General features: G+C 40.3%; 1 protein-coding gene and 1 long non-coding RNA gene across 2 annotated transcripts; one reads left to right on the top strand and one right to left on the bottom strand.

Annotated features, from left to right (window-relative positions):
- The first annotated feature begins 1,199 nt into the window (after positions 1–1,199).
- LOC119497604 lies at positions 1,200–8,962 on the top strand. The gene is made up of 3 exons (XR_005208945.1): positions 1,200–1,294; positions 8,825–8,828; positions 8,951–8,962. It is a non-coding gene; the product is annotated as an uncharacterized LOC119497604 (long non-coding RNA).
- Positions 8,963–15,727: 6,765 nt separating this feature from the next.
- myorg (myogenesis regulating glycosidase (putative)) lies at positions 15,728–23,614 on the bottom strand. The gene is made up of 3 exons (XM_037779771.1): positions 23,454–23,614; positions 19,272–19,642; positions 15,728–18,191 (listed from the first exon to the last, which is right to left on the bottom strand). Exons 2-3 carry the CDS (start codon positions 19,532–19,534, stop codon positions 16,397–16,399), a joined length of 2,058 nt encoding a protein of 685 aa, XP_037635699.1. The 5' UTR covers positions 19,535–19,642; positions 23,454–23,614; the 3' UTR covers positions 15,728–16,396.
- Between the last annotated feature and the right edge of the window lie 777 nt (positions 23,615–24,391).

Below are 24,391 nucleotides of genomic sequence, written 5' to 3'. Positions count from 1 at the left end.
CCATGGTGTTAGAGCCATAAAAGCCAGAAAACCTGCATAGAGCAGAGAGGGCCACAACAATGTCTGTCTCCTGGGTTACCCTTTCTTTGAGAAAATAAGAAGGCCTGCAGGGCAAGAAAAACGGGTCAATATCACAGTGTTTTTCAGGAAGGCATATTGCTGTATATGTGTTTGAATAACATCCTGGGGGGATTTATTGATCAGCACTACAGCATGAAAGAGAAAGGTCCCGCAATGGCTTCAAATTGTTCCTAAATTGCTGTCAAATGAATGCCACTCACATTAGGTTAGCTGCATTTCTGGGGAGGAAGAGAGAGCCTTGGGTGTTGCATGTGCAAGAAGTATTTGTTTTAATGTGCATAGGAGTCCCAATATTCAGACTGTTAACCCATTCTGCCCCATTTTTTTTTTTTTTTAGAGGGGTAGGGCTGTTGCACAGGGATGTTCAGGAGTAGATAAAAAGTCAACAGTACATGTCACATAGAAGTGGTGTACATCATCTGAAAGCTGGGAACCTGAAGATTAACTTGAGATGCAGCTCAGCACTGTGGGTCAAGTTGTTCTAGTCATAAATCAGATACAAACATGAATTAATTAATTATTTAAAATAAATTGTAAAAGCGTATAAGGGCTTAGAACATTATGATAGAAGTATATGATAGTCATTCCCATGCTCTATTATGTCTCATAAGTTGTTGAGTCAATTTTTGGGTTGATACCATTTGTTACACAGATTTGGTGCTAAATTTAACCTTTTTTTACTACTCGAGAATTTATAAAAATGGTCAAAAATCCCTCCAGAATATCACATTAAGACACCAAGACCTTGAGGAACACCATAGAAAAAGCCATGCTGTGATTTGGTATCAAAAACTTTTGACATTTGGAGATTTCTGCAAGAATTGCATTTTTCGGTGATTGGATGGCGATCACTTCTATTTTAGAAACTGCTCAGAAACCCCCTTATTGTCAATCTACCTAGGAAAGTCATCCATCCTCTGAATGCTCTAGGTCTCTAGTTTGTGGCTGTAAAATTTCACGAGGCTTTGATTATCCTAGAGGTCACCACAGGTCATTTTATACAGTGTGGTCTAGTTTCAAAAAATGGTCTCAATACAATGAAATGGCTGCTATGGGGACTAACATCATCACACTTGAATACAGTCGGGCTCATTGGATCCACAAGATCTAAGCTTTACAGTGATATCCAATTTATGTAATTCCAAGACTGTTTAGGGTCCCCAGTATGCAGGAATATTCAAATACACCATTTCAGTATAGGCAAAAATAATCTGTGACCTTCTTGCATTCATTAAAGTCCCTTTAAATCTAAAGTGAGAAATACTCTGATCATATAGACATAACTTAACTTCTTACCAAAATAAAATGAGTCCTTAATCATTAACCAGGTCATGTTATCGTCATGTTAGTGAGAAAGTAAGCTTCGTTACCGTCTTATTTTTTTTAACAACATGACTAATCTTGTCACCATTGATGTGATCGGTGACAACAGCAGCTCTATCTCATCTGCTCCCCACAGAAAAACCGACGCTGGTGTGATGACATGAATTGTAATTTAGAAGCAGCTTTGCCCCCTCCGACTGGAGGAAAGCAGAGGAAAATTAAATCCTGTAACTCAGGGGTTCTTTTTCAGTGCAGAACCCAAATTAGAAATTTAGTCTCCCGTCCTATACGGGCTCATTAATATTTATAGGTACTTTTGCTTTTGTGGGAAGACACTAAAAGTAGAGCCGTGACCCACTTTGGGTCTGATCCATAGTTTAAGAATATATATTATGCTCCATTTCGGATGCGGCAAAAAATAAGCTGTAAAAAATAAATCTCAATGACATTAAATCCCTGTTAGTGGACAAGCAGAATATGAAAGCGAGGAGAGTGAGAGATGGCAGGCAGACTGATAAACAGAAAGAGAAGAGGTGTTATCAAACTTGCCAGAAGGGGAATCAACTCCCCTGTCCCTATCCATATGTTACTAAGGTGATGTTCCATGACATCCATCTTGACTCAGACACCTGCCAGCCGGAGGTTCTAGCACTGTTCCCCTGCACGTCCATCTGGACCGCTGCTAGCAGGAAAACAGGACAGGAAGAAGAGGTAAAAGTAAAGGCTGCCAGATATGAAAAGAAACTTATTCTGGCACTGTCCAGTACTGGGTAATTTCTGGTTTGACATATTTAATATGAAATAGACATTCAGCCAGGCTGTAATTTGGCAATATTTGGCTGCTCTGACAGGATATGGGCCATTCCCTTCCATCTAAAACAGGCTCTCAAGGCATGCATAGGGTGAGCAGATCCCAACAAACCAAATGTAGGACAAAGAGTATGTTTGTGTGGGACAATGTGGGACAATGTGGGACAATGTGGGACACGTTACCAAGGCTGAGAGGTAGTCTACAACTTTGATATAATGTCTAACTTAAAAAATAAACATTTCTATTCTGCTTCATGTTGTATTCCCCGTCTGAAATTGAAAAATAACTGGCAAATTTCACAAAAAACTCCTTTCATCGCCTTCCACCCACTTATAAATACTTATAAGTAGTTTCACAGTCTTTGTTGTAGCTGCTCTTCCTTTTCTTTGTGGTAGTTTCCATCATATTCCGCCTGAATCTGCATAGCTTGTGACTTTGCGGTGACTTTTCTCCGTTGGGCGTAGTAGCGTAGCAAAGACGGCGACAGGTCAACGTGCACTTGACCTACGTGTGCGCAGTTTGACAGCAAACACAGCCCTGTGATGACAGCCTTCCCTGCTTTCTTCACAGCCGTTGGATAAAAGCCAGATTTTTTAAAAAAGCGTCTGTCCTGCAGTGGTTTGACTTTTGAAAACTAAAGCCAATCAAAATGTGGGACATCGTCTCAATACGTGAGACGTGGGGACAAGGGATAAAAATATTGTGCAGTCCCTCGTAAAGTGGGACACCTGGTCACCCTAGGCAGGCATGATTGCAGCTAAAAAAATAATAATATTAAATGGGAAGTCTCCATCATCACCATGTTTCAGGAGGTGGCTCAACGAGTAATGCTTTCTATCGCTAAGATGGAACAGATTCGCTTTAGCAAACAGAATTCACAAAACTTTGTTTTAAAGATGTGGAAGCCGTTTTGGACATTTCTTGATTAGACCTAATTGTAGAGCTCTTGAGTTTTGCTGCTATGTTGTATATTTACTTTGTGCAAACTCTGTTTTATTCTGTATGCTGACGGATAGTCTGGCAGTCCCCCACATATATATTTTTGGTAACACTTCATTTTACAGGTCCGCAAATTGCATGGTAATTATGTGATAATTAGCACTAAACTATTTGAAATTCTATTTGAATTACTGCAAAATTACCTCAATATTTACCTAAAAATGTATTGAAACTTACTTTATTATAAACATTATTATATACAGATATACAGACCTATAAAATTAAGTGTTACCTTATTTTTTTGTTAGTATTTTAGCTGTTTCTTTTTTCTCACTCTTTACCCTGAAGGATCAGTCTCTCCTGTTTTACTCTGCACTTGTTCTGGACATGTATTCCCTGTATTTTCCTTGTTATTTTGTATAAAGGTACTGGGTGTTTCATGTCTTGTGTGTGTCTGTTATTGTAAAAAAAAGTTGAAAATAAAATCATCAAAAAAGATATGAAAAGAAAATAGCCTGTAGTAGTTAGGTCTTTTTTCCCCTTTGAGAGCTCAACAACATTGTTATATCGGGGAGCTATGTTATTATGAAACATGCAAGGTGTTCTTTTTTAAATTGAGGTTTAATGGTGTATTCATTCATCCCGGCTAGAATAGAGTACTCTAAGCAGCTCCCTGTCTGTTAAAGATAGATCAGCAGGCGAGACAAGGAGAGAAATAACTGAGGAAACAGAGGAAGAAAGAGAAAAGCCGTTTTGTCCCTGTCGCCCTATTAATTTGAGGAGAACTAGGAAATGCCAGCAGGATTAAATGTGCTACTCCCACGGCTTTTACCCCCCCCACCCCTCCACCCTTATTCTCTCTCTCTCCGAGTTCAAATTAAAGGATGGGGTGGTGGTGGGGGGAGGAGGTTGGGTGGGGCAAGGAGGAGGGTGGAAAAAGAGAAGAAAGGTGTTAATTGCTTGCCAATCGATAATTCTATAATTACTTTGTGACAAATGGCTGGCTTGCGGTGCTGGGGTAGGTTCAGGGGAGGGTGGGGAGGGTGGTCAGTGGGTGGGGATGTTAAAAGGGATTGGCCGTGATCAGGAACGGAAATATTTGCTTTTGTGCCTACAAGCCTGGCTGCCCCGGGGATTTGTGACAGGGAATTTATGTCAGGTTTAAACGTGAAGCCGAGCCTCCCTAGGGAGGGAGGGGTGGGGTTGGTGGGGTTGGTGGGGTTGGTGGGGGGGGGGCAGGAAACACACATGCACATAATGACACTGACACAAAGTAGTTTTTTAACCTGATATTTCTCCTCAGAACATCCCTTCGTTCTGCAGCACACGAGACAATAGCCACACCACCACCAGAAAGCATATTAAAGATAGGCTGGCAGATTATCATTTTTGCACCATTAAATTGTCAGAGCGATTCAAGAGAAGAGCGGGTCCGTGAAAGGAAACCTGGAGCGAGCGGTTTGAATTTGGCTAGAAAGACTTTTTGAGTCTACTACCGCCTGTCACAGTTCACTATCTCCCAATCACAGTTTCATTATGCCAGCCAAGCGTGAAGTGATGGGAGTCTCTTCTAGCCGTAGGGGGAGCTTCAGGCAGACAGCAGGTGGGCTATCTGGAGGCCCGTACAGGTCAGGGCACCATGACACCTGGCGCCCCCTAGCTGCTGCGGCCGGGCGGGGGAGGGTCAGAGGGGCCAACGGGAGATTGATGGCCCACCTTCACTCATGTCAAATCACCTGTCAGCACGCCCCTGGCATTGAATCCATTTTGTTCCAGGCCACCATTAACCTTGGACCAGTTGGATTCATTCCCCCTCTCCATGGACCGGGCCCCCGCAACCTTTGTCTACTACGGCTGCCAAACTAGTTACTGGGCTCAACTTTTATCATGTTCACTGAGCTCCCATCAACTTTTAAGCAGGAAACAAGGAAATAGTTGGGCGCTGAGTTTCTCACCCAAGACACAATAAGACTGAGTGTGATTATTGGGGAAACAATAAGACATCATCCATTTTGGCTTTAAGGCCACTTATAACTCCCAATCTGCCACTATGAACACTTTTGGGTAAATGCACTGTATTGTTCCATCCTGTTGTGCAGCTGGATCTCACCAGAGTTTGATATTGTATATATGATCCATCTATATATGAAGCATGGTTATGAGCAGATGTTTGATCATTTCACAGGCCTATAAAAGGGCGATTGGGCTGCCAGTGGCCGCTGTAATATTGATTGATGGTGGGCAGGTGGGGGCCACAGCGCTGCCCTCAGACAGACTCTGTTTATTTATACAGTCTGCCGTCTGCCCACCTTACCCACCACAGGGCTACATTCACTGAATTTACAGTCGTCGGGAGAGAGAAAATATGCTAACGACGCCGCGTAGCCCTGAGGAGAAACAAAAAACATTTTCAATCCGAAAACTTTCCACAGAACGTATCAGTTATATCAGGCGGGATCTCATGCACGTTCAGCATCAATACAATACGCCGCGTACAGTATCTGAACCATTATGTGCTGCTCTGTCCCCTGGGGGAAACATAAATTGGATCCAGTAATGAGAGGCAGTAATGATTGTCTTTGAATATTTGGTCTTGATTTTCAATTATATATATAGCATTGTTTTCAGGCAGGGTTTTATTACGGCCAACCTTCCTACAGGCTCATTCAAATCAGGAATCCAGCCGATTAGACCGTTATCAGGTCACTAAATAGGCGTTATCGGTCACTATAAGCACCATAGATGTGGGTCATTAGGGGCCTACTACACCCAATAGTAGGTTTTATCATCTGTTTACATGGCAGATCACCGACTTAGACTGTATATAAAAGTTGACAGTCACCGCGACGTTTGTGGACTGCCGTTTTGAAGCCTTGAGTTCGTTATTTTGGCCATCGCTATCTTGGTATTTGGTCGTTGCCATGTTGTTTTTTTGTAACCAGAAGTGACATGAGATGGTGGAGCTAAGAATGCGGAATAAGACAATTTTAGGCGATCAAAATGTTACAATTAACTTTGATGAACTGAAAACACACTGTGAAAGGTTTAAAGTTGTAAGACACGGACAACTCCCAGACCGGACAATGCCGTGGTAGCGACCTGTCAATCACAAGGTGCCACGCCCAAAGGTATACCCTGCTTTATGGTCTATTTGACTCTAAATGGGACCATAATTTACTAAATGAACATCATGCTGTATTGAAGAAGACTTGAAACTCGTGATTGAGACCATAAACTCATGTTTACAATGTTTACTGAGGTAATAAATCAAGTGAGAAGTAGGCTCACATAGGGTGAACACACACAAGGCTTTCATCCAGGAGACCACTGTTCGTGTCCCGTGCGTCACGTTACAATCAGCTGTTTGTTCATGTCCCATGTTAACAACATTCAGTGTCATTTTCACTGTACAGATGTAGTAGTTTTAAGCCCAACCATGTAGTTATTTCCTAAATCTAACTATAGTGTTTTTTTTACCTAATCCTAAAGTGACGGGTAAGGGCCAAAGGGCAAAGGGCCACAGTTGAATCGGGTGGAATTTGTGTGGCCACTGCGTGTACATTTGCATCATCTACAACGTGCCGCTATGACTTCAGCATTTTACCTCTATCAGATACTGAACACACTGTAAAATCTTGCCGCACTGCAAAAGTGTAAGGATCAGTGTATGTCAGTCCTTGGCTGTGACACACACAGATAGAGAGTGAGAGAGGGGAGATCGTCCTCTCCACACCATTAAGGATGCTGAATAGTGAAGTCCTCGTTCCATTCCAATTTTCTAAGCTTTGAAGGAGTCAGTGGTCGAATGTGGGCTGCCTCACAGAGCGTGTCTTCTGTTCCACTGAGCACACAGTAGCTCAGGGATCAGCCCGTGTCCCCGACAGGAATGTGTGCCACTGAGTGTTGGCCTGTCCACTGAACAGAGCTGCGAGCCTCAGATCAGTGGCATTGGCTGGCCTACGGGTTGCTCTTTATGGCTGTGTCGCTGAGTGGCTGGCTCTCCGCTGCGCACACGGCAGCCCTCCAGATGGATGCTGGGACAGCGGAGGCCACAGGGCTGAAAATCCCATCAAGCAGCAGTTCCAGGCCCTTGCACTGAGAAGATGAAGCGCACCAGCACGCCAGGGGACACGGGCCAAACCCTTCTGCACCTCCATCGCCCCCCAACCCCAATCCCTTCATGCCCCTCTCTTTCCTTCCTCCCTTCATTCCTCTCTTCCCCCTTTTTTTTCTCTTCCTTTTTACAGGAGAAGCCCAACCAGCCAGAATATGGAGTGTGGCCCTCGGGGTCTGTGGCCCTCGCTTGTTAAATAAAGGAGCTGACTGGCTGATTGATAGACCCTCAGCAGTCCCTGCACCTCACATGTTTTCCGGTTCGCTGCCTTATATACGAATCCTTTGTTGGCCAGGCCTGCGTTAGCGTTTGTTAAATGCAGTGTTTGATGGATGGCACCAATTTTCCTCCAAAACCCAGATGAGCCACCTAAGCACCTTTCCCCCTCCCCTGGTTTCTCCCCAGGTAAACCCCACGAGCACGAGGGGACAGGAGTGCTCTAAAACGGTATCAATCAAACAACCTTGTGCACGGCCGCAGCGGCAACGCAATGTTTCAATTATGCATCTGTTCCACGGTGGCTGACATTTCGTTCAACCTCTTACCCCCACCAAGGCTCAGAGGAAGCACCCTGCCTGTTGTCTTCCCCAAAGTCCTTCATTTTACTATTAAAGCATATATGTCTCCATTTTCTTTAACTCTATACTATATATATACTATCTGCATAGACACAAGATTCAAGACAGCTTTATTGTCGTTGTCTGCAACAACAAGATTACAGCTGCAAAGTCTAGAGCTGCAACTAATGATTTTCATTATCAAATCGTTTGCCAGTTATTATCTTGGTTAAGCGATTATTCATTTGGTTATGAAATGTCAGAAAATAGTAAAAAAAAATCCCCATAACAATTTCCTAAAGGTGATGTCATCAAATTGCTTGTTCTGTCAGACAGACTGTCTAAAACCCAAAGTTTGGTTTAGAAAAGAAAAAGAAAAGAAAAGCAGCACATTTAGATGATACATGATGAACATGATAATCTTTCTAGGGCTGCAACTAACGATTATTTTCATCGTCGATTAATCTGTAGATTATTTTCTTGATTAATCGATTAGTTGTTTGGCAGAAAATGGTGAAAAACATTGTTTCCCAGAGCCCAAGATGACATCCTCATATGTCATGTTTTGTCCACAACTCAAAGATATTCAGTTTACTGTCATAGAGGAGTAAAGAAACCAGAACATATTGACATTTAAGACACTGGAATCAGAGAATCTATACTTTTTTTTTTCTTAAAAAATTACTCAAACCGATTGATTGGCAATCAAAATAGTTGGCGATTAATTTAATCGTTGACAACTAATCTATTAATAATTGCAGCTCTAAATCTTTAATCGATTATTGAAATAGTTGCAGATTGTTTTTCTGTCTACCGACTAATCAATTAATCGACTAATCCTTTCAGCCCAAGCTAAGACATAAGAAAAATACCAAATATAAAAATACTAGGGCTTTCAATCGATTATAATATTTAATTGCGATTAATTGCATGATTGTCCATAATTAATCGCATTTAATCGCACATTTTTTATCTGTTTGAAATGTACCTTAAAGGGAGATTTGTCAAGTATGTAATACTCTTATCAACATGGGAGTGTTGCTTTATGTAAATGTATGTTTATATTTATTATTGGAAATCAGTTAACAACACAAAACATAAATTATTGTCCAGAAACCCTCACAGGTACTGCATTTAGCATAAAAACAATATGCTCAAATTATAACATGGCAAACTGCAGCCCAACAGGCAACAACAGCTGTCAGTGTGTCAGTGTGCTGACTTGACTATGACTTGCCCCAAACTGCATGTGATTATCATAAAGTGGGCATGTCTGTAAAGGGGAGATTCGTGGGTACCCATAGAACTCATTTACATTCACATATCTTGAGGTCAGAGGTCAAGGGACCCCTTTGAAAATGGCCATGACAGTTTTTCCTTGCCAAAATTTTGCGAATTTGACAGCCCTAAAAAATGACAAAGAAGGCCAATAAAAAAGGACAAACAGTGTACCAATTAAGCTACAAATATCAGAAGCGAATATGAAAAAACAAATATGTAGGTGTACCTACACACTATACTATACAATCCCACCCGGTCATAAAGTTAACAAATTCTGCTACCGGCCAACACCGACCACCTCCGTCCCTGTAATGCCGGAGGCATGCTCAGAAACCCACAAAGGCTGCAGAGGAGTGTAAGCCTGATACAGTGCAGCGAACCGACAGGTGAAAAAGATAAACAGATGCGAGACAAGTCTCTGGGGCGTTGGGTTCATTTGTTACCTAGCGAGGACAGACATATTCCTGTCAGACAAGCCGTGGCAGCACCAGATGCGAGGTCATTCTAGTTACGGAGTGAAAATCTTGGGTTAAGGACAAAGATTCTCACTTCACACAGGAGACGGCCGTGGGGTTTTATTTCCCCTGTGGTCTCCTACAATAAACGCTCATTCCACACTCAGCTCCGCGATGCTGGAGAGCTTTTTTTTAATAACAGCTGAAGCTTATTCATCATTGTTTGTCTCTTGTTCATTTTCGCTTTATAATTGTGGCCTAACAGCAATTTTGATGATGGATTCAGTAGCTTTAATGTTCATCTACAATTATTTTAGTGATCATAAGTTGTTTAGAATATATATTATTAATTAATTAGCTTATATGTGACAGTTGTTAATCCAAGTCTAGCTGAATTTAGCAGTGCACATTAACATAAATTGATAAAATGCAATGTCAAAGCTTCGGCTCTATAAGCCACAGAAGCATGCACTACAATATTGCCGTTAAATAATTAATTTTTACACTAATTCTTGATTGTGATCATTATTTATTCTAAGTATTCTCAGATATTCCTAACAATTGAGGCTGTAACCAGTTGGAAATTGCCAAAGATGCATCTATTTCTAGTGTTTTTATGGTTGTTGTTCAGAGCACCACTTCTCAGTGTGTGTATAATATATACAGTATATGTTTTACTGGGGGGGACAGACAGCAGACAGCCTCATGGAAGGAGGATATGGGAAGGTACTTGAGACACACTGGCTCCTAACCAGAACAACTGGCGTCTCTCCTCTGCAGATGGACACACAGGTGGGCTCACAGGTGGGGAAGGAAGAGGGGGAAGTGCTCTGCCAGTTTTGTGTCCTGCTTGGTGTGTGCGTGAGTGTGAGTGTGTGTGAGTGTGTCTGTGAGTGTGTGTGTACGCACATAACATCTGGACCGTGGTCCACTGACATGTCAGAGAGAGAATTTATCAATGAAGCTACACTGCACCCTTCTGGACGCCTACAGCACCACATGCTGGCCAAAACACCCACAGATGTCACGTCTTTGTTCAGTTTTCAATATCTGATAACGGCTTTTTCACAAATAACCTGTGAATTTTTTTTTTTAAATACTTTTTTTGTATACTAAAAGCTCTGTATTATAGTTTCATGCGCTTACTTGACTCTTACTGCTATCAGCAACAAGTAATTACGCATTTTCTCCTTCATTTAAATCAACAAATTCATAAAACCGTAAAGCAGAATGTGCCTCAACACATTGAACTGAGCACAAATATTTATTCAAGCCGCTATCGTTTATCATGAAATGGTCCTTTTTTTTTTCTAATCTTTTCTTTTTTTTCCTAAAAATCTCCAAATTCCCCTTAAAGCTGCTACATAAATGACTCGTCCAGCCTATGAAAAGATGGGCAGAACCAAACAATATGATTGCAGAAAGCAAACCGACAAATAATATTGATCCCAGCAACACACGGACAGCTAATCAATGAATGTATGTCCTCCCCGCCCGGGCTGCAAGTCCAGATCAATTCTGAAGAAAGATGAGGCATTGGCAAATAAAGTGAAGTAGTTCTGAAGCATATCCCCGCTGTTTCAAAATGGAATAAATTCCCCAAACATATGAGAGATCGACAGTAGCTGTAAGAAACGCTCCTGCCAGGCTGTTTGAACTCAGACAGAACAATCATGCTTACGGCTGTGATTCTAATAAATATTGTTGCTATTATCTCCCACTGTTTATCTTTCTTTTTTTTTTATTCTTGGTGTCTGGTCGTTTCATATCACTTGCTCTCTGGCCCTCACATCATGAACCACCAGATGATTTATTGATCTGAACACAGCCTCCAAATAACCTGCACAATTGTTTCATCACCTTGTCATTATCGCCCCTGTGATGAGCCGGGTGCCAAAAGTTGGAAAAGTCCCTCAAGGGTGTCTCTTTCAATACTGAATTGATAGGCACATTAGCTTTCATGTATTGCAGACTCGTAAGAGGTTACAGGTTGTTATTGGCTCACTGGTTGCCCAGTCAGCTTACTGACCTCAGGTGTCTTTTCTTCTTGTATTTTATGTGTGTGTAAAAGAGTAAAAGTTGGGCTCAAGAGGATTTACAATCAGTCATCTGGTAGCGGTAGTCTAGGTAGCAAAATGCCCAATTCAACTGTTATCAGGCCATTAAATAGGCGTTATCAGTCGCTATATCCTCATAGATGTGGGTCAATAGGGGCCTACTATGTCATTACGTAGTAAAAGTGAAAGAAAAACTTAAAAGCAACACGTTCTAACACGTTGTAAAACTGAACGAAATGTTACGTTTTGAACACAAACAAAAAGGCTTCTTCAGGCAACAAAACACTTAGTTATGTTTAGGGGGAAACATTGTGTTTTGGCTCAAAATAACTGCGTTTCAAAACTAACACGTAACCCTTGTGAACACAAAGACTAATACACGTTGTTGATTTCACGTGGGAAGCAAACTCCGGCCACATGGGTATAAACCCTGTGTTTTGTGTCCCATCCATCGCCTCCAACCTCCATCCCTTATGGAGTTTCATGTCTAGCGCCTGACTTCTGCTTCTGCTCATAAATACTACGGTCGCTAGAGGTCGCGTCTGTCTTCTTTTATACCGTCTTTAGGTGATCTACCATGTGAATAAATGATAAAACCTACTATTGGGTTTAGTATTGACCCACATACTGTATATGGTACTTATAGCGCCCGATAACACCTATTTAATGGCCTGATAACAGTCTAATCAGCTGCACTTGCGTTTTTTGTACTATATGGTGTTTATTTTTAACCCAGAGCCCCGCAGGCAATCCCAACCGTCTTTACCGTCTTTCAGAGGCTGTAGCAGGTTCAGTTTTGGAGCAAGAGTGAAGATACAGATATCATAAGAAACTAAAGTACTAAACCTGAGGAATCCATTGGTATCCACCATGTCAGAATAGTTGGCTATTTTCAAAGGGGTCCCTTGACCTCTGACCTGAATGAAATTGGATTCTATGGGTACCCGCGAGTCACGGTCGTGTCTAGAGGGGAGTCCACAAACTGCGAAATCTGTTCTAAGAGCAGCAGAAACTCGCAAAAACTCTCGCAAGACTCGTTGACTGATGACCTATCCTAACCTTATGCCTGACCTTAACTATTTGAGATCGATACGTAACCTGAACTGTTGTGGCCTCTAGAATAATCACAGCCTCATGAAACTTTACAGCCACAAACTACAGACCTAGAGCATTCAGAGGATAGATGGCTTTTCTAGGTAGATTGAAAATAAGGTGGTTTCTGAGCAGTTTACACAACAGAAATGCTCGCCATCCAATCGCCGAAAAATTTAATTCTTGCAGAAATCTCTAAATGTCAAAAGTTTTTGTTACCAAATCACAATATGGCTTTTTCAATGGTGTTCCTCAAGGTCTTGGCGTCTTAATGTGGTATTATGGAGGGATTATTGATCATTGTTTATCAATTCTCCATAGATTAAAAAAATGGTTAAATTTAGCGCCAAATCTGTGTAACAAATGTTATCAACCCCAAAATTGCTGCAACAACTTATGAGACATAGTAGAGCATGGGGATGACCATCATATACTTCCATCATAATGCTCTAAGCCCTTATACAATTTATTCTTATGAATGAATTCATGATTATTTCTGATTTATGACAAGAACAACTTGACACACAGTGCTGAGCTGCATCTCAAATTAATCTTCAGGCTCTCAGCTTTCAGATGATGTACACCACTTCTATGTGACATCTACTGCTGACCTGCTATCCCCCCCTAAAGACCTCCTGTACTCCCCTCTAAAAAAGACACAACAACAGGTCTATTTTGGGTCTCAGAGAGTTAAAACAACAACAAACAAAGATTATTGTGTGCAAGTTCAGCAAAACAAAAATGCTCGCAAGCAGAAAAAAGTCAAACTTGATTCCTTTTAATACATTCATTAAAAAAATGACATCAAATATGCACTCTTGCCAAAATTAGTGCAATGTTCGGTTACAATAACTCGAAGCAGACAACACACGCTGGGTCAAAAAGAGCCAAAAGCAAAGCAACATTCAGTCCGAGATATACAGAGTCTCTGAGATTCGTCATGAAGCAAGACAGAAATAGCCTCAGAGGTTGGCCTGGCCCAGATGCTGAGTGAGAACTGCTATAAATAGGTAGTGTTGTTATGATGAAACCAAACCACTGAGGTCAACCTGTAAGCCACACAGACGCCGTTAAACAAATATAAAATAACAAATGACAAAATTGCACCATAAGAATGTGGACGTTTCCTTTTTTGTTACTTCACAATAAATACTTTTTTGTTATTATTATTGCAGCTTCTAAGCTCATCAGAATCCGCCTCAACAAAGTTTTTAAAAAGCTAACAAAGGAAGTAATTTTCATGTCAAAATTAGCTGAACCATGTTACCAATTTTAGTCACATGCTGCCTTATGCAGAGTTTGATGAGACAATCAATATCAGTCGCATCTGTGATATAAAATGATGCACTTAAAAAAAAATTTCAGACATTTGCAGCAACATAATGGAAAATTTAGTTTTGTGACGTTTATGGTACATTCACTCTGTTGACCATGTGATTGCACATGAAGGGTTAACTCACCCCTTAAAGGGTTAAATTAACAATAATATTACATAATAAAAGTACAATATAGCAATGTAAAATATTCAATGTATAGCATAACAACAAATCAAGTATAGTATGTGGCAGTAATTATTAACAAATGGCACTTAGAGATGTCACTGCGGTTACAAAATATTCACATTAACAAAACACAAGGTGAAAAAATGCACTGTACCATTTAAGATGATAAAAGGCATCTATAGACACTCCATACCAAGTCGGTGTAAAGTAACCAGACCATTATCACTTAGGTTATTGCGTTCAATGCATTATACATCATAGTATGACGAGCTGTTTAGCTGCATTCAGAGTCAGCAAAGCACAATAAAGACAAAGACACAACCAGACACTTCAAAACCAGCCAGAAAAAAAGCTGTTACCTGAGGAAGAGCATAAAATATTTAGTGCCTAATAAAAGGCATCTTCTTCTGGACTAAGAGTAGTTACATGACACTGCGCTCCACAAATGAGAGCACATGCAGTTTGTAATGATTATACTTCAAGCATTCATCCTGATAAGTGAAGCATAAAACCTGACTTCCTGAAAAGTATCTCGGCGCAGAGTAGAGTAGAAGAGTCATTAGTGTCAAAGGAAAGTAGGATATCTCAGTCAAGCTGAATTTTTTTATCAATAAAGAAGGTTTTATGTCGCCTAGTAGCTGCTTAATGGCGATAACGACACCCCTACAGTTGTCCTCCCACGATACGGTCGGTTTGGCTTAAATTTAACTTCCAACTTTATGGCATACAATGACAACTAGGCCTTACTTAATTCACAGTTTGCATATTCCCTTTTTGACAAATGTTTCATATACGTAAGTGACTTGTGCAGGCTTTAAAGTGAGACTATGTAACTTGTATATGTGCTGAGGTTTTGCTGCTGCAGCCTTACTTGGTCTGGTATGATCAAAGACTGTAAATATAGATGGACGACGCGTCTCCACTTCCTCCCACTGAACAAAAGGGAAGCCAAAATATCCCAGATAAGGGAGCTGCCTTCTTGAGATTTTGACGTTATTTGGAGCCAGAGACTACACAGTAGTGATCGGGGGGGCTGGAGCCACGGTATCGAGGTCCCGCCCACACACCCGCCCGAGCCAATCACGAGCCGAGCACGGCTGTGGCAAGTTAGCGTGAGCTACCTAGCTTCTACGTTAGCACCACGGTAGCTGTTTGGCTAGAAAGACACAACAACTAACCATAATATCTCTATAACTACATTTATGATCAAATTGGCACATGTTCTATTACACAGACTTGTGATGGTTATGGAAAGATAAAATTACATTACCCTCTTATACTATTCCCGAGCCTCCAGCTCCGTGACTACTGTGAGCAGCTGTCAATTACAGATGTCAATCATGACGTCTCACCCCCTTTTTATAGCATCAAATAAGTAATTGAAACCAAACTTATCACAAAGATTAACACTTGAATATACACCAGCATGATAAGAACTATCTAAAATTACAGAAACCATCTTCGGTAAAAAATTATTTTACTTTTTAGTTTGGCCTATGTCCCATCCGCTAACATGGAGGGGGCGGATTTATGACCTATACTGCAGCCAGCCACCAGGGGGCGATCAATACGTTTTGGCTTCACTTTTGGGGAGCTGTCACGTCGTCCATCTTTATATACAGTCTATGGGTATAACAAGTAGCTTATGGTGGCTAATCTTAGCCAACTTTAATCAGATATTGCTGTGTAACTAACATCATTGAGTCAGTTTGTCAATTTGTATGACTCTTTTCTACTTGTGCTTCTATTATATTACATTTATCAATAGCCCATAATTGCCACTATGGCTACAGTGGCTGCCAGTCAGCAAAGGTTACACAGTCTCTCTTTAAAGGATACTACCTAGCTATCTTACCATTAAACCACAAAAAATGAAAAAAAAAAAAAAAAAAAAAAGATGATGCATTCATTCGTTTAAATGACATTAAAAATTAAGATGAGGTTTTGAGCATTTTTGAGTGAAACAGTTTCACATTTGTGATGAAATGTGGTGTTATAATTTTTTTAAAAAATAGTCTTCATATGTTGTTGCAAAAAAGCTTTCCCAAAACAAACAACCTTTTCATACAAGCATAAAAGTCAAGCATAAAAGTCAAGCATAAAAGCTAAATTCGTGAAGCTTGTCTTACAAGCAAATTGCAGCAAAGTCTTATCAAGTCTGTTCAGCGTTACATTCCTCTCTTGCTACACCCAAACAAAGTAAGCAATTTCATCCAGATCAACAGGATAGTCTGTGAGATGCAGCGGCTCCTTGATATCAAATCTCTCCCCCTTGTAGCTTCTCCAGCGGCCGGCAGGGAGGTAGATGTCACGCTCTTGCTTTCCAGGCTCTAAAACTGGGGCTACCATGAGGTCATCCCCAATCAGAAACTGGGAGTCGATTTTATAGGCGGTCTCATCACCAGTGGCGATCCACCACAGGGGCCGTATGATTGGGTCCCCGGTGTCCAGCACCTCGCCAGCCAGCTCCAGGACCCGTGGCGCCACAATACTCTCGTGGAGGTCTGTGTATTTCCGAGCAATTTCTACCACCTCGTTGTCGTATTCCCACGGTGGAATAGAAAACTGCATGGAGGGCATGAAGGCCGACAGCTCCAGCCAGCGGATGTAGAGTTCTCGATCGGGTAACACGCGATTTCCATCTGTTCGGTTCAGATATGCATTCCCTCCGATCATGTCTGGCAGAATGAACTGATAGCCGAGGATGCTGATGGTGAGCACTGTGGGGATAAGAGACTTGAGACCCAACTCGTAGCCCCAAACAGAGTCTCTGTCGATTGGTCTGAAGAAGCAGGAAATGTTCTGGGACTGGTAGCCACTGCGCAGCTCAGCTCTGTCGTTGTAGGGAATGGCCATTTCCGTGTAACGTCTTGTGAAAAAACTTGGGTCTCGAATGGGAGTTCTGGTGCTAAATTTCCACGGTAAGTAGTTAGTCTCCCCTGCGTCAAATTTAAAAGACGTCACCCCATACCTGGAGCGCAGTGAACGCAGCTGGGAGGAAAACCAATCGCGGGCTTCTGGATTTGTGAAGTCCAAAATGCCGCCAATACCATTCCACCAGCGCACCAACGCAGGCAGCCGGCCCGTAGGCTCCCGGACAAACAGCCCCCTCTCTACACAAGTGTGGAAGTTTGCTGAGTCATAGTTAACAAAAGGGTGAATCCACAGCGACACCAGAAACCCATCTGATTTCAGCTTTTGGAACATGGCCGAGGCATTGGGGAACTTTATCGGGTCAAACTCGTATTCTCCGTAGCGGCTGGTGTAGCGGTCGTCTACCTCCAGGTGGCTACAGTTAAACTTATATTTGCGGATGTTGGCTGCATATGCCAAGACTTTCTCTTGGTCAATGTCAGTCTTATGTAACGCCCAGGTCGACCATATAGGATGGCGAAACATGACTTTGGCAGGCACTTTGTTTGGTTTGTTGAAGTATCTGCGGACCATGTACTTGTGCATTGACGTCACATCCAAGCCCACGCACACTCTGTAGCTGAGTTCAGCACACGGCGCCTCTCCTGGGTCCGGCTTGAAGGGACTGTCGTTGTATCGCGCCTGAAAGGACATGGTCTTCTCTGTGTCGTTCCAGCCGAGGTGGAAAGGCACTGAATTATTTATCTTGATGGCCGTGGCATTGGATGACAGCCAGTAACTCTCCAAAATCCCACCAAATTCATTGCGGTTTGAGTAGATGTCACTAGTAACAAAGGGTTTGGGAGGCTGTTGGCCATTAATAGAAATAGGCCAGTGTTGAATTGCTGACACTGCACCACCATACCAGTGTGCCATCGTGTACGTCATGGCATGCTCAACAGGAATGTCAGGAGCCAGTTCCTCCCAACGCACACGGTAGCATTGCACAGTGTCCTTGGGCCGCACTGTCTCAATGAAGAAGTTCAGTTTTCTATCATCAGTGGTGCGGTCGCAGCTCAGAATCTCCCCTTCTTTGGAGCACGAGTCCAAATCCAGCGTACCTGACCTGCCAAGATTTAAATATAATCCCATTTACAAGAAATCCAACTCAACATACACCTCACATTTCTGTTAAATCACTGAAATGACTGGCATACATTTTCTGATGTATCTTAAATATGCATCATTACGCAAACAAAGGTATCCTCATACACGGTTCATATGATATCTTACAAAAAGTTATTCCACATTTTTTGAGCGTTTTTCTACGAATGTCCAGCAACATATGAAAAATGTCCAACAACCCGTGTCAATTTCCGCTTGTTGCACGCATACAGTCTGTCAAAATAAACTTCCGTCTTTACGGGAAACAACTTGGTTAGGTTTACGCAACAAAACTACTTGGTTTGGGATAAAAAAACTTAACGTAACTTATGCACGGAAGTTTCGTGACAAATAAGTCAACGTTGACTTCTGGTTTCATACGGAATAAGAAAAACGGTTTCCTGGGCGAAAGTCTGGTATTTTTTAGGGATGCACTGATACCGGATTTGATCGGATATCGGTCCAATACTGACTCAAATAGCTGGATCGGATATCGGTGAAAATGGGTCCGATCTATTAAATTCCTGTTTAAATTTTGACCAATTTGTTGCTGCATTAAAAAAGGTTTACACCTGAATTGTAATTCCTGTTAATTTTGACGATTTTTTTACCAAGTTGCTGATGTACAATTTATTATTCACAAAATTATCATCTATGTATTTATTTGTTACATTTTGTTTTACAAAGTTAGGAAAGAGATGTTTAAGTCAAGCCTGATGTTGCCATACACATAAAAGAATGATCCCAGTCACTTCCACACAGTGAGGCATACAGCTTATTAATTAAACACTGGTATCGGATCGGTACTCGGTGTTGGCCGATACCCAAAGCCCAGGTATTGCTATCGGTATCAGGAATGAATAAGTCTGATCAGTGCATCCCTAGTATTTTTGACCCACCCATTCCCCCCTCCCTATGCAGTGTTTGGCGCTCTTCATACTTTCGGGTTCAAGATGATTGATTTTTTTGAAATATATACAAATTACAGTACAGAACAGCCTGCACAAACATAAAAATTGAAAGACCATTGAAAAATACCAACCTGAAATCCATTCTGAAAACAATAGACCCTCCCTGGTTGCGGATAATGTAGCCATCTTTATTCAGATCCAGGAGCTGAGTCTTAAGCAGCTCAGCTTTGCGTAGAGAGGCGATGTAATAACACCACGCAGTCACTGCTGCAATTACCAGCACCAGGCCGATTACTCCAGCTCCGACTAAGGGTCGAGTGTCCTTGCTGTGTTTCTGCTTGGGGATAACATCTGTAATTGTGCCTCCTGCTCCTCCCGGTACAACTTGGTACATGACTTCAGAGGGCAAATCAGAGAGTTGCTATTCTAAAGAGCATGGAAATGTTTTCCAGGGAACCTCGTTTGCTGCGCTCTGGCCCCGTCGATATGCCTGTTTGCCTGCCTGTCATGAGAGAGAAATAACAAGCTTTGAAAAGTCAGTGTCTGGGTCTTCATGCAATATTTGCTCTTTTCATAGCAACACTGTTTTTTAAGAAAAAAAAACGTGTTCAAAATAAAACAAAAAGGCTGCTTGTACTTGGAGTCTTTGAACAGATCATTCACCTAATATCACTTTCCAGTTCTGGTTAGTCAAGAAATACTTTACAATCACTTATCTATCAGAGACTGAGATCAGAGATTCAGGAAAACAGCCCCAGCCAGATCAGCATGAGATGCCAGCCTGTTCCTCAGTCCATCGTGTTTTCTTGTCAGTTCAAAGCCTCCATTACTTTTCTAGCATTGTCTTACATGCTCTGCAGTGCCGCACTAAGTGATTCCACAGCACTTAGAGGTATTACGCTGTCAGGATGTAAACTTTAAAGATGTGTCTGAGATTTAACAAAACAAATCTACTGCCAATTACCCATAAGAGGATAAAGTGGATGTTCCCAGCAGTAATTCGAACATATGAGTTCAATTGAAAGAGGACTCATTTGTATGTAAGGAAGTGGAGGAGAAGAAAAGGGGATTTTTGGCCTTAAAGCTCTGCCAGTGCTGGGAAGGAGAGGAAAGAATACTAAACTTTGTGCTCCATCAAGCCAGAACAACCACAACTGAAAGTAACCTGGTTCATTCAAGCCAAAAAACACACACATGCATGTTAGTTTCTATTGCGTTTAGACGTGACTGTCCCTCCCAGCAGGGATGCAGCAAAAAGTCTTATGGGTAATTAATTAGTTGATGTTAGTTATTGTGGCTTTAGCTAATCAGAATAGATTAGATTAAGGTGCACAGCCGACCGAGGGGAGTTCAGTTCTCTCCAGATTCCCTGTTTGCTGACTAGTCCTAACTGCAATTGACCCTCATGGTCTGAACCTGGCAGCGAGGGTCGATAATAAAAAATGCTTGCTATTAATTAGCAATCTAATTGACTAATTCTGTGTTCAACCACCCTTGGTATGGATTTCCCCCAACAACAGGAGTGATAACATGAGCCCATCATTAATTAACAGAGAACTAACTGTTGGTTCCTCGGAGGCTGCTGGAATTGACCAAGAAAGTCAGGAGAAGATTTACTGTATTTATTTATTCATGTCTTCTTTGTTCTTTTTAATGGAAACGTGCAGGGACGGATGTACGAACTTAATCGATGACAATCTCTGAGTTATGACATTTATCTCATCAGGCTGCAGCTTACAATTGTTTTTTTTATTATCAATCAATATGATGATTATTTTCTCAATTAATTGTTTAGTCTGTAAAATTGTAAAAACTGTAAAATATCCACCACAGCTTCCCAGAGTACAAGGGGATGTCTTCAAATTGTTAGTAGATATTTAATTTATTAAGACCAGTAAATTAAGGCACAATTATTTTCTTTATCGATTAATCTGACGATTATTTTCTCAATTAAACAGTTAATCTTTTTGTCTATAAAACATCACAAAATAGTGAAAAAATGCCTATTTCCTACAGCTCAATGTGATCTATTTAGATATCTTGTTTTATTCCACCAACCAAACCCAAACATATTCAGTTATGGCAACACAAAGCATCAAATCCTGACATTTGATAATCAATTTCTGTCACTTAACTAATCAGTTAATCATTGCAGCGCTACAGCAATTATTCACATACAGTCACTATATCCTGATCTGGTTGCTCAGCCTCCTTTTTATTGCTCCTGATGGCATTTGCAAGATTCCACCGCTCCCGAACAAAAACGACCAATCAGAGCCGAGGAGTCTCTACAGCAGCTGTCAATCACTGCTCGCGAAGCTCAAACTCCGATCAAACTGTCAAACTAGGCAGCGCTGATCAAATATGAATCAATATTATGTTACTGTAACGCCTATTTCGCGCCTCAAATGTTTTCAGAAACATCCTGTTTAGCTGTAAAATAAGAAAGTTTGCTCCGGGCGACTGTTTTTAACATGGGTGCCGGGTCACAAACTTTCTAATTTTACAGCTAAACAGTACACTACAAGATGTTTCTGAAAACATTTGAGGCGAGAAATAGGTAGTAACAGGCAGCGACTGACTCTGCGTTAGAGACTCCTCGGCTCTGATTGGTTGTTTTTCTGCAGCCGCGGTGGAATCTTGCAAATGCCATTAAGAGCAATAAAAGGAAGCAGAGGAACCTGCTTTTTTCACAGATTATAGGTCTCATGTACTACTTTCAGGATGCAGTGACAGTTTGAGTAATCGTTTTAGCTCTAATTACAATTCTTTCACACAAATAGAGTTTAAAAAGGTTTTTTTTGTTGTTTTTCATGCATATAGTGACTTTTGTGAACAAAAGTATTTATACCAACAGGTTTTTCTCACTGAAACTGTGTGAAAAGGCAGAAAATGTTCAGACTGGAGCATTTCTTTGTTTATGGTGTGATCAGGGGGGTTCATATCTGCCACTTCAGCTGATTCACTATCTCTTCCGACATGGAGAAAAATAAACAGAGAAGTGCTGATACAGTCGGAAGACAAGTCAGAGAGAGGTTCACTATCTCCAAAAACACACACAGAGTGAGTGAGTGAGAGTGTGTGTGGCATGTTGCAGCTGACTATACTGTAGGCTGGTTATATCAGTCTATGAGTTATACTCTGCTAATAAACTGGAATATTAGCCTTTATAAGTAGGCTTAACTTTATTTCTATTGAGAAAGGTTCTCATTATATTGAGATACTTGGTCAAAATATTGATAAAGTTTCTCATTATATAGAGATACTAAGTAAAAATATTGATAATGTTTCACATTATATTGAGATACTAAGTTAAAATATTGATAAACTTGCTCATTATATTGAAATACTAAGTCAAAATATTGAAAAACTTGCTCATTTTATTGAGATACTATGTCAAAATTTTAAGATACTAAGTCAAAATATTGATACACTAAATCAACATATTGATAAAGTTTCTCATTATATTTAAATACTAAGTCAACATTTTGAGAAAGCTTATCATTATATTGAAATATTAAGTCAAAATATTGATACACTAAGTAAAAATATTGATAATGTTTCTCATTATATTGAGATATTCATTGTACATTTTGCCGTTGACCCAGTGTTAATCTGCACATGACAAATAAAACTGAAACTTGAAACTTGAACTTAAGATACTAAGTCAAAATTTTGAAAAAGTTTCTCATTATATTGAGATAATAAGTCAACATATTGAGAGAGGTTCTCATTGTATTGAGATATTCATTGTACATGTTACCATTGACCCAGTATTAATCTGCACATGACAAATAAAACTGAAACTTGAAATTTAAGATACTAAGTCAAAATATTGAGAAATTATTTTCTCATTATTTTGAGATAGTTTCTCATTAAAATGACTTACAGTAGTTTTACATTATTTGAGCATGTCAGACTAGCATCAGTCTATGAGTTTTACTAATATAATAATATAATAAACAGGAATATCAGCCTATATATATAAGGAGGCCTACATGGTAGAACTTTACAGAGCAACAATAAACAGTAACAATCTTCTCTTGGGATGTTTCTGAACCAGACTGTTTCATTACTAACTAACTTATTGTGCATATTTCTTACATCAAATAAAAACATGCATACAGTGCATGCAAACATTCGTTTATAAAGTAATAACTGCATAGAAAAGAAAGTTTTCTTAGCTCATGTATCCTCAACTTGTAGCCCCCATATAGCAGCCCATATTCGGATGCATAGAAAGTTGCTGTGCAAGAAAGTTAACGGAATGGAAATAACCCGGCATCTGTGTGAGTAAAGCAGCATGTTATTACCGTTTATGTTTGTCCCGTTTTACTTGCAGCAGTTCATTAGAAGTAGAAGTTTGTTTCCGATCAGCAGCAGCCTCCTCAGCTCAGCAGCTCCAGGCACAACTTGTTTGCAACAGTTCACAGAAAAACACAAGACGCACCAAGGCATGTTGATGCGTATCCGCCTTCTATACGCCCACTGCATCATGGGAAATGTAGTCCAGAGGGTGGGAACAGAGATCTGTTTATTCTCTCATTCTGCACAGATTATACTGTTGTTTATATGGAAGCCCATTTCTACCACTGTGATGAAAAAAAGTTCCTGTAAGTCATTATAATGAGAAACTACCTCAAAATAATGACTTAGTGTCTCAGTGTTTTGACTTATTAAGTGAAAATACACTAAGTCATGATTTTGAGATATAAGTCAAAATATTGAGAACTTTTCTCATTATATTGAGATAGTAAGTAAAAAATATTGAGATACTAAGTCAATGTATTGATATATTAAATATTAAGATACTAACTCAAAATATTGAGATATTAATTTAAAATATTGAAAACGTTTCTCATTATATTGAGATAGTAAGTAAAAATATTGAGATATTAATTCAAAGTATTGAGATATGAATTCAAAATATTAAGATATTAATTCAAAATATTGAGATACTAACTCAAAATATTGAGATACTAACTCAAAATATTGAGATATGAATTTAAAATATTGAGATATTCATTCAAAATATTGAGATATTAATTCAAAATATTGAGATACTAATTCAAAATATTGAGAAGGTTTCTCATAGTTTTTGAGATGTTAATTAACACTGGTTGTATAGCGAGACGCCAGTGTGCCAAAGACATGTTTTAAGGAACTGCAATTTGCAAAGGTAGAAACAAACACATTTCTATTTCTATGGGGACTTGAGGTCTCTCTGTGCTACACAATGTAGTACATTTTG

This window comes from Sebastes umbrosus, chromosome 1 (genome assembly GCF_015220745.1).
Source record: "Sebastes umbrosus isolate fSebUmb1 chromosome 1, fSebUmb1.pri, whole genome shotgun sequence".
Taxonomy (NCBI): Eukaryota; Metazoa; Chordata; class Actinopteri; order Perciformes; family Sebastidae; genus Sebastes; species Sebastes umbrosus.
This window is presented reverse-complemented; position numbering and strand designations above follow the sequence as displayed.

Excerpts from the sequence above, each read along its gene's own strand:
- myorg (XM_037779771.1), bottom strand. The coding sequence starts at position 19,534 with ATGTACCAAGTTGTACCGGGAGGAGCAGGAGGCACAATTACAGATGTT. Across the intron at positions 18,192-19,271 it reads GTTTTCAGAATGGATTTCAG|GTCAGGTACGCTGGATTTGG; the intron begins GTTGGTATTTTT and ends AAATCTTGGCAG.